The sequence below is a fragment of the Propithecus coquereli genome, unplaced genomic scaffold, assembly GCF_000956105.1.
Source record: "Propithecus coquereli isolate 6110/MARCELLA unplaced genomic scaffold, Pcoq_1.0 Scaffold94, whole genome shotgun sequence".
In the NCBI taxonomy this organism is placed as follows: domain Eukaryota; kingdom Metazoa; phylum Chordata; class Mammalia; order Primates; family Indriidae; genus Propithecus; species Propithecus coquereli.
The window spans coordinates 5,065,351-5,077,332 of NW_012155729.1; the positions used below are offsets into that span (position 1 = coordinate 5,065,351).

General features: G+C 33.5%; 1 protein-coding gene across 1 annotated transcript in view; it reads right to left on the minus strand.

Annotated features, from left to right (window-relative positions):
* Window positions 1-11,982, minus strand: part of LOC105826911 (usherin-like) — a 203,377-nt gene that overhangs the window by 91,832 nt on the left and 99,563 nt on the right. The window contains exon 10 of the mRNA XM_012664921.1: window positions 2,271-2,466. Within this exon, the coding sequence (XP_012520375.1) occupies window positions 2,271-2,466 (196 nt within the window). The remainder of the gene's footprint in view (window positions 1-2,270; window positions 2,467-11,982) is intronic.

Below are 11,982 nucleotides of genomic sequence, written 5' to 3' on the forward strand. Positions count from 1 at the left end.
AAATTTCCCCTTTAAACATTAAGCACTTTGATTAAATATTGCTGAAATTGGCCCAATGTTAAAAGGGTATGGAAATAATCAAGTGAAAACTTATATTCTGATGGATATTGGCTATGGACTAATTAAAAATTAAATGGATTTATAATATTTCTAGAATATTTCCATTTACATATGCTGATGATTCCCAAATCTGTATCTCCTATCTTGAAGTCTTTTCTTTATTTATCATTCAATGAATATTTATTGAGAGATTACCATGCTCCAAATACTGGCTAAGTGCGGAGGCATACAGTAGTGAGCAAAATACACAATGCACACTGTATTTCCCTCACAGAGCTTTCTTACAGTCTAGTGCGTAAGATCAATCCTAACCAAATAACAACAGGAATAAATACACATTTACCAACTGCAATAAGCATAGTGGGCTCTTACGTGTGTGGACAACTCTGATCTTTTCTGAGGCATCACAAAAGGCTTTCCTGGAAGAAAGGGGCTTCAGAACTATGTTTCCAACTGCCTACAGGAGAGTTGCTCCTATGTCTCTTGGAAACACACAGTGAACGTGTCCAGAACAGAATTTGCCATCTTCTCTCTTAGCTCGATCCTCCTGTGTTCCCTACCTTGATGGCCGGAGCTAATGTTGACCCTATTGCTCGAGCTGGAACATTAGGAATCAGTCTGGATTCTTCTTCCTTCCCTACTTCCATTCTGCTCACAAAATGCTGTCAGTTTTCCATCCTAAATATCTCTTGGATCCACCTCTTTCTATCTACACTACTTTTAACGTCCTCCAACATTATTTTTCACCTGGACTACTGCAGCACCCACTAACTGGTTTTCCCAAATCACTCTTGGCCATTCCCCACTCCATTCCATTCTCCAATCCATTCTCCACTTTACAACCAGATGGATCTTTTAAAAATTAGAAACTGATGATACCCCTTTCCTGGATAAAACCCTTAATTGGCATCTCACTGACCTTGGGATAGAAGTGAAACTATTTATCATGGACTACAGGGCCCTTTATGATTTGGCTCCTGCTTTCCTTCCTAGCATCTCTTCTTAACACCGGTCAGCCATTTGTCCTTCTTTCAGTCCTTCAAAGGTGCCGTGTTTCTCTCTGTTCCAAACCATTGTACAACATGTTTCCCTTACCAGAAAGCTTAGTTTGCTGTTCTAGTTCTCCTCTCTCACCCTTCACCTGCTCAGCACCTACTATATTTGCCCTATCTTAGCACTCATCAGACAACTTTGTAATTGTTCCTTGAATAGTCTTCTTTCCTCCATACAATAATACAAAGACAGGAAAATTCATTATCTTATTCATTTGCATATCCCCAGCACCTAACTAAGTTCTTGTGACATTTTAGGTCATCAATAATTATCCAATAAATTCACTAATGCTTCACAGTAGCAACTTCAAACCCATCAAACTTGGGCCATTATATTCTACAAATTCAGATGTTGGATACTTCTGCTTTTAACCTATCAGTCCTTCAAAAAAATGGTAATTTTCAATTACTAGGCAAAATGTTTTGTGGTTTTAAAACAGGACTTTATCACTTTATGTATTTAATTAGCATTTTAAAAAATAATATTCCCAGATTACAAGTGCCCATGACAAATCTGAATACGTGTGTGTTTCCACATGAGAATCCAAACATAATGGACAATAAGGGTGACACAAGGAAACTCATTTTAAGCATATATAAACTTAAACTAAGCATTCCAGAGTTATCTAAAATATGTTTGTGGTTTAATCAAATAGTATGAACCCTTTAAAAAAAAGATATAGTTTAAGACTAGACTGATATTTCTGAAAACTACCTAATGATTTGGAATTGGGAAGATTTAGTGAACTAGCTTTGGTTTTTGAACATACCACTATGAAAGCATATTCTTAACACATGAACTGCCATGTGAGTTGTATTTAACTCATGCTAGTTTTGAGCCCAGGGCTTCGTGAATCACATGTAACTCACAGGTCTCTTCACTTTGGGAGCTACAAGAACTATTTTTCAAGTTGCATACAACTCACGCACAGAAAACAATAAAAAATAACAAATTCTTCATTAAATTAGAAAGGATCATTTTGTTTTTGAAGTTTTTATTCTATTTCTGTAATAAAATGCTATGGCCACAAGGGAAAAATTTTTTTTTTCTAGTGCAATGATGTGTTAAATAAGATAGAAATAACATAATTTAAAATAATAGGCATGAAGCACACAGGCCTTAACGACTGAGTCAGCAATTTATTATTTGCTACTTACCCGTAGTGTTATGCTCACAATAATCACAAACTCCTCCTCCACCTCTGAAGTGTTCAGAAGGAAATGGGTCTGCCAAGATGTTGTAGTGGCAGCTTCTGGAATGGCTGTTACATTGACAAGGTTTACAGTTGAAAGCATGAACTTGATCACCTTGTCGGAAAGGCTTGTCATTATAAAGAGGCAAGCAGCGTTCACACTAGAACAATAAATATCGGAACAATAAAGAAATATAAAGTTGTGATTTTCTTTCTTTTTATTTACACATCAGGTACTTTCACCAGATGTAAAGCTAATATGAGTGAGTTAAAAGCCAGCAACCACTTTAGTTTGAAGAATGTTTTATAAATCAGAAAATAGCATATCATAGGCATGATAGGGTGGAACTGTAAAAGCAAGCAGAAATCATGCAAAGCGATCTTAATAATCAATAAGAAATGTTACAATTGTTACAAGACTTTTAAAAACTTTAAAGACTTTAAAACATTAAAAACTCCCTACTGTTGATTATAAATGGGAAATAAAAAATAGTAAAACATTATTTACTACTCTGTAAGTTAAAACATAATAAAGTTGGAGAATTAAGTTGTTTTATTTCTTTGTTAAAATCTCATCAGCTGGAATTGGAACAAAGCAACTAAAGCTGGAAATATTTTTTAAATTGATGATTTTAACTTTCTAATATAAATACAACTTACGGACAAAGCAAAATTTTTCCATAGATTTAAGTACAACTCACCTGAACTGAGTCTAGCATAACTGTATATTTAGTAAAAGTATCCTTCTAGAAAATAAAGGAAGTAGAAAATAAAAAGCCCTGATAATTTGACTATCAAATGATAAGTCAAAATATTAACATGAGACAATTTCCAAAATTTGGGTGTGTGTACATTTTTCGTTTCAAAATTGAGAATACATGTGTGTCTTGTGTGTTCCCTATTATATAGTTCTATATTATTAAACATTGTGTATTTTATTGCATTATTTCTCAATTTTTCTACTAAATAACATTCAACTTTTCCACAATTATTACACATTTACTGTTTTCAAATTTATCTTTGAGATAGGAAATGAATATATCTAAGTATTTTAAGAAAATTATAAGAGATAAAGTCACATTATGAAAGAGTAAAAACATTTTTAAAGATTTTGTTAAATAAGGCCAAATTCCTTCTAGAAAAATTAAACTCATTCATGCTCCCACCAGCAATATCTAAGAATGTCCATTTTCTTGTGTTATGCCCATATAAAAACTATGATTGTTGTATTTTCACTATTTTGACTTTAGAAAAAAATATTAATCACTGTTCTAGTGTGTATGTCTTTGTTTACTAGTAAAGCCAAATATTCTTATTCTTCATCTAGTTCCTGGTTATATATGGTTCTTTTCGAGAAAATTGTTCTTTTTTTTGTATATTCATTTTTCTTTTTTTTCCTTTTTTTTTTTTTTTTTCCAGACAGGTTCTCACTCTGTCACCCAGGCAGGAGTGCGGTGGCAAGATCATAGCTCACTGCAGCCTCGAACTCCTGGTTTCATCTGATCCTCCTGCCTCAGCCTCCCTAGTAGCTGGGACTACAGGCACACATCACCATGCCTAGCTAATCTTTTTATGTTTTGTAGAGATGGATTCTCACCATGTTGTTCAGGCTGGTCTTAAACTCCTGCCCTCAAGGAATCCTCTGTCTCAGCCTCCCAAAATGCTGGGATTACAGGTATAAGTCACCAAGGCCAGCCCATTTTTCTTGTTGATTTTAAAGATTTTATCAGATAGTAGGATTTTCCTTTTGCTTGTAAAATAGTGAAGATTTAGTTCATAATTCTTAATATATATATTTATATTTATTTTTTCTCTACTTCATTGGCCAGAATTTTTAGCATAATAGTTAATTTATATGATATAATAATGACAGTAGGCATATTTGTCTTTTTTCTGATGTTAATGAAAATGTCTTTAATGTTTAATCTTTTATAATAATGTTCACTATTGATGTCACACAATTTTTATCATTTTAAAAAATAAATTGCTCACCATCAAATTGGTATTAACCAATCAACACATAAATGCACATATAAGAATAACATCTATTGGATGTTGGGCGGGGGGGGGGGAGGGGGGGGAGGGGACGGGTATTTGCATACACAAAGAGTGCAATGTGCACCACCCGAAGGATGGACATATTTGAAACTCGGACTTGGGGGGCAGGGGGGCGGGGAGGGCAAAGGCAACATACGTAACCTAAACATCTGTACCCCCATAATATGCTGAAATAAAAAAAAAATAAAATAAAAAAATAAATTGCTATTCCAAAGCCAAGATGTATTTATGTTAAAACAAGAAAAAACTTAATACACTGTCAATTTTATTAAATATTCTGATTGAATTATTGACCTATTGAATTGATAAATCACATAATAGGTTAATGGGAATCTATGCTAGCATTTTTAGAATAAATCCAACATCATTAATGATAAATAATGCCAAGTAAAAAAATTATTTAGGAGTTTTACATTTATATTCATAAGATTTCTCTAAGTTTTATAAAGACTTATTAAAATAAATAGACCTTAAAATTTTAATAGGTAATCAATATGTATTTGCATTTATAAAATTAATTTTAATATCTGAATGATCAGAAAATTCTCATTTTATGCACACACTAAAACCTGTTACATTTTGTCAAATTATATTTCATGTAAACCATGATTGATTCAAGATAAGATTTAAAATAAACAAATACCAGTATTTCTGAAAATTATTTTTCTCACACTTCATTTGCTGTGAAATACTCAATGTGATTTCCCAAAGTGCCCAATGTATGCCAGAGTTATGTATTAAATCATGAATCAGAAGAGTCAAACCACATTAAATGTCTCCCTGTTTATCCATAATAATCACCCTTTGCTCTTTGTTTTTTATTAATATTGTTAAAAACTATTTTGATATTAGAACAAGGTCATTTCCTTGTTCTAATTTATGTAATGAATCTTTAATATTTTAGAACAGTTTGACATATTTCATCATTATTATTAGAACATAGTACAGTCTAGAGAATTTTTTGCCAGTATTTACTTTTCTCCACCGGTTCATAGTTGAGCAATTGTTTCCCTTTAACATTTTTAAAGGGAGAAGGTAAAAAATAAGAATTTAATTATCCAGCATGTAGATGTTTAATGGTATTCTGAAAATTTTAGCATGAAAACAAAGTGAGTTTTTTCTATTTAATTGAGGAGATGAAAGAAAGAAAGAGAAAAGAATAAAAATATAAACAACAAACTTGCCTACTACTTTATTATTGGATTAGAAATTGAAGACAAAGAGGTTAAGTAAGATGAACAATGCCATTGGAGACTTAGTCCCTGAGTCCACTTGGCATCTAGGAATCTTTTCTCTCTAAAAGGAAGGTAACTCAATCTCTTACTTGCTATTGCCTCAAAATAATCATTGGATAAGTGGTAATATTTAAACAATGTCTCAAAGACAGCATGGAAGATATTATGCATTCAAAACAGAAAGTTATAAGATGGAGGAAGGAGCAGAAAGACGGGGGTAAAAATCCAGTGGAGGTGGGTTGATCTTAAGTTAAGTGGCACCAGCAGTATATGACTGTCCCTATGCAATATACACCAGTAACCACTAATAGGGGATTCTGTGATCACAAATGTACTGGTCTATCAGCTGCTTTAGAGGAGGGGGCCTATACAGTGCAGCAAGGAGCAATTTATGAGCAAAATTTTTGACCAAGATTTGTTTCTGGTCAATTTTATCATCTGTAGCTATAACTACAGAGGATGCTTTATCTATTGTACTTACTAGAAGCCATCATAGGATTTAATATTATTAGGATACATTAATAACTATTACTTCTTCTAGTAGCCCTATGTGTGGTGGAGATGTTCTAATTGGATAAATGGAAGAACAGACGAAAACTCACTTTCTGGCTTTTTGAATTTGAAGGAAAGAAATGAGCTCATTAAGTTCACTTCTCCAGGTCAATTAACCTCATTCCCAATATTTTAAAAACTCTATTGCATTGTAAAACTTTGGCCAAAGGCAAAATTTTGCTACAAGGCAATGGCCGTAAGCCCGTTTTTCTCTTTACTTCAAAATATTCATACTGAAGAATTTGCTCGCTCTGTGGTAGTATATTTATTATTCAAGTTGTGCTTTCTTGAACACAGGTTGGTGAAGTGATGAGATGGAACCTGCGGCCCTGTCACACTGATTTCAGATGCAGTTTGTCTTCTGCAAAACAACTGCTGGCTGTTTGAGTTTGGGATATTGCCTACATGAGTTAGTGGAGAAAATCCAACAAAAGCATTCCTTTGATATTTCTACGAAGACATTTTTGCTTTTTGATTATGATCTTTAAAAAAAATCTCATTTGAGATTTTATACTTATTGTCAACCTAAAAGCCATTATCAAAAAGCCTTATGGTAAATAAGACTGGACTAAATGCTCTATCAATGCACCAAAGACACAATCCTTCCTAATGTTTAAAATCAAAGAGGTATTTTGCCACTGACTTAATGGAGTAGTCTTGGTCCTACCAACTACTTGATAACGGAAATGGCTGGCCTTCCTTTTGTGGAGAATAAAATAACCTCAGAAACACGGATAACATATGTTTTCCCAAAGAAAACAAGCAAAGCTATCATTTTACAACTCTTAAATTAAGATTTTTTAAAATTAATATAATACCCAGGATGACAAGAATTTGCAAAAAGGACCAGTACAAATAGTCCTGGGAATGGAGTTTATTCACTCCTATTAGAAGCAATATATATGTACATTCCCTTAGACCCAGAAATTCCATGGAGAATTTAAGAAAGTAAGTTTTTAAACCCACTTGAGAAAGATTTTTTATAATACAGTGTTTATAACAAGTGAGGAAAAGGAAACAGTTAAATACTGAAAAGTAAGAGAATGGTTTTAAAATGTCCTAATTCTTAAATATAATGCAAACATGTATAAATACAAATGTAGAAAAATATTCATAATACAGTTTGAATTTTAAAACAAACTTTAAAATAAGATATACAGTATAATCCTATTTCTAGTTAAAGATAGATTTATCTATAGATATGGATACAGATATACAACTTTAAGAAGATATAGAAAGGCTGGGTGCAGTGGCTCATATCTGTAATCCCAGCACTTTGGGAGCCCAAGGCAGGAAGATTGCTTGAGGTCAGAAGTTCAAGCCCAGCCTGAGCAAGAGTGAAAACCCATCTCTACAGAAAACAGAAAAATTAGCCACATTTGGTGGCATGCGCCTGTAGTCCCAGTTATTCTGGAGGCTAAGGCAGAAGGATCACTTGTGCCCAGGAGTTTGAGGTTGTAGTGAGCTATGATGATGCCACTGCACTCTAGCCCGGGCGATAGAGACCCTGTCTCAAAAAGGAAAAAAAAAAGAAGATAGAGACAGATGATACAGATTTATTTATAATATAAGGCCTAAAAGTATATAAACTAAGAATATTTGGAAAGATTATCCATGGGGGTAGGGTTACAAATGACTTTTACTTTTTATAACTTGTTTTCTGCAGTGTGTATTTATTACTAATGTATTTAAAAATTGAGAGGAAAAAAAATGTGACTGCATGGATGGTTACAAGAAAATTATACATCATCTGCATGTAACATTTCACTAAGAAAAGCCAAGAAAATTAAAATGTTCCAGTTTTAAATTACACACAGATGAGCAAGAAACTACACATAAAATCATTCTGTTTTCAAGTACAATGTAGGCTAAAAAAGTTTACGAATTACCAGTAAATAGAATTTAATTCTTAAAATATATAATTCTTTTCCAAAACAATGAGATTAATATATAGAAGTAAACATTCTGAGAGATGACACATAAATGTCTGTTTATAATTTGATTTAAAACATACAAAACTAAATGACACACCGATAACGTATTTTGCCCTTTGATCCTATAGATGAAACTGTGCTATTATCATTTTGCACGGTTTACCAAGACAGACAGAAGGAATGCTTTGTAGTCTATCCTTGGATTATAAAGTTTAATGAAACTATTAAATTTTTGGCCCCATAATCATCTTTCTTCACAACTCCTTTCAGATCATACGAGGAGAACCATGGAATAAATAATAATTGGTAAGTACATCGAGTACATTTTTGAATTTTCATAGTTTCATCTTTTTTATCAACGATCATAAATTTTCATTTAAAATCTAGAACTATGTATATATCTTATATTTTATGCAGCTCCTGAAGCAAAAGATTTTCTATTTAATGTTTTCCTAATCTCCAGTTGATCATTTGTCACTTTCAATTATGTTTCAGTTTCTTCTGTAATAACTGGATTCCCCCTGATATGTCCCTGGATGCTTAAATTATAAGATTAGACAATGGCTATATCAGGGTCAAGGACCTTTATCACAGATTCATTTAACTGCTTTCATTTTGATAGCTTCTTAAAAGCTACTCATCAACTCCACTAAGTTGCAGCCAAATACTTTGACATGTTCAGGTATGAAAATCTTAGAATAATCATTGAATCTAGAAGGTACTGATGAAATTTATTTTATTACATTATATTCTAATAATACACAGTGACATTTCTCTCTTCTGGATTATTAAACTGCAATACGGTGTTCTTCTGTTACTATTACTGACTAGCAAAGATACTCTTTCAAAGATAATCCACAGGCTCCAAAGCATTTTTATCAACTCTATTCCCATCACTTTCAATTTTGATTATTTATTTCTGAACACCTTCAAATTTACAGAGAAAGTGCAAACTTATATACAGGAAAATTTTAAGTAATTTAACTATAGGAGCAACTCATTTATTCCATTACTTATCCAATGGTCTTAAATGCCTATTACATAGTTTTGAAGAAAGGAGGAAGAAAATGTCCTCTTGAAGATACATAAAGTCCTTATGAACACTGGGGAGAGATCTTCCTGCAAGGTACTGATGGGAGAGCTCTTAGTGTCCAACAGACTCAATGCCCTTTGAAAGCTTGAGTTCATAATGATGACCATCAGTCATCAAAAACAACTTGTGTTCAACATTCACAGGTTAAGTAAACAGAGCCATGAAGAATCTGGTTTTGAATGATTTCAAAAAATGAATTCAAATTTTTTTGTGTGTGTTGAGTTATTCTATCTTATTTTTATTTATTATTATTTCTTTAGAGACAGGGTCTTGCTCTGTCACCCAGGGCTCACCATAGGTCACTGATGCCTCCAACACCTGGGCTGATATGATCCTCCTGCCTCAGCCTCCCAAGTAGCTGGGGGGCACTAGTGAATCTTTTTGTATTTTGTAGAGATGGGTTGCCTCACCATGTTCCCAGGCTGGTGTCCGACTGGTGGCCACATGTGATCTTCCTGCCTTGCCCTCCCACAGGGCTGGGATTATAGGCATGAGCCACCATCCCTGGCCTAAATGTTTATATTAAAAAGTCACATATGGAAAATTTACAAGAATTCCCCAATAATGGTAAGCAAATGAAATAACCCTTATTTTTTCTTAAGTCTACTACATACCATATGGGCTAAATTTTTCAGGGCATAAAGGGACAACTATGGATGTTGCCTTAATTTATTACACATTTGTAGAGAAAAGAGTATTATTTCTATAGTTCTAAAGTCATTGCAATTATAGAGTATTATAAAAGTTCATTTACCTATCAGTTTTCCTTATTAGATTCTGATCTTCTTCAAGCAAGAACTATATTTTATTGATCTAATGAATCCCAGCATATTACCTAGAAAACTGTAATTGCTCAATAAATATTTGATTGAGGGAATGAACATATGAATGCATGAATGAGTAAAGAATGAATGGATGATGCAAGAAGAGTTCATTTTTATCAGTGAATTCATTTTCTCCATTCCTGACTCTAGCAAAAAAAAGAGAGAGAGAGAGAGAATTACTTCCCTTTCTTCTGTCAACAATAGAATGCCTACAGATATCTTTTTTCTAAGGCAATGCTTTCGATGCAATAAGAATAACTAAGACTTATGGTATGGGGTCTAAGTGCCTTATTATTAGCTGACTAAATCTTTCCAACAATCCAGGAAGTAGGAGTTGCTATTACCTCCATTTTACAAATGAGGAAACTCAGGAATAGATAAAGAAATTTAATAATTTTCCATGGTTACTCAATACAATGAAAAGTAGAATATAAAAATTTCTGAGGACAGCAATGTTTGTTATTTTTTTTAATCATTACTATATTCCCAGAGCCTAGACACCCTAGCATATAGTAGGCACTCAGTTTATATATCTAGATGTTCTCTTTCAGAGCCCTCACTTCTAATCACTATGTTATAATGGCTCCAGGGATAGAAAATAGTCTCTGAGGGAGGCAGGGTGTGAGTGGATTCTCCGTGGCTCAGTTCATCCTAACTTTCTGCTCAGAGTTTAAACTGCACAGTAGCCCTGGAAACCCAAGGATGTAGTTATTCCACTCCTGGCTGGAAAACTCAGAGGTACAGAGGCAGCCCCTGCCTATGTGGGAAGGTGAGGAAGGCAATCTGCTTCAAAGTAAGAGATTACAAAATGCTCACTTTTTAGATGTCAGTACAGTACTACTTACTGAACTATAATAAAAGAAGCAATTTGTTAAACTATTCCCAAATGGCCTAAACAAATTGGAGACCATCTGAAAGTCTGTAAATCTTCCCTTTCTCAACAGTAGAAGCCAGCCACACATGTTGGAAATGCTAAGAGCCTAAATCTCTAATAATAGTAATTGTCCTCAGCCTCTATTCATAGCTTCCCCTTTCCTTTGGAGGCAGCAGGTCAGTTGTAATTCAGTGATGTGGTTTCAGGGTAATTTCTTTTTTCTACTAGTTAGAGAAATCATCTTTATAAAGATAAAGACTTTAGTGTACTCGTGCATCTTTTTCCAATAGATGTTTCGCTAGGTAGCTCTAATGCTCCAGTAGTAAAGGTAATGTTATATAAATTTGATTTATTACCAATGATAGGTTGTGGGGGCAAAAATAAGGTGCCCAACTAGAGAGAAAAATCTAGACAGAAAATGGCACAGTGCTTTGCACATGGTAAGTGATCAATATATACTTGATGCATACCCAAGTGAAGGACCTAAAAGACTCTTTGCATTTATGACATGTTACAGGACTGTACCTTAATGTAACTAGAATTTAATTGAATAGCAACAATAAAGGTTTAAAGGTAAATGCAATAATATTTTATCTGTGGATTTTTACCTATGGATTATTACATAACAATCACCATGCATTGTCATTGAGAAGAAAGAAATGATCATGTATTTATCCCTCAATGGCATGTTCTTTTCTCAGTAATTATCTTTCCTCTGGATAGAAATCCTTATATAATTAAAGTGTCCACCTATACAATGTACTTACCTGCTCTTTAGGTACTGAAATTAATAGCATAAATTAAATAACTACTAATACTATTGGACAATACAGACAGATCAGACACAGGGGACAATATGATCATGAACACCTAATATATAGAGCCTATCTGATATTTCAGCTATCAATATGTGGTGGCTACTTTCAGAAGCTTTCTAATTCAAGCAATGCCTACAGGCAAAATGAAATGGAGGATTAGAATATCATCAAACAGCTTTTAATAACATGTAAAACAAAATCTATTTGGAAAAACAGAGACTGTACTGTAGACAGAATTATTTGGATAATTCTTCAAATGTTTTCCTAATCTCCAGTTGATCATTTGTCA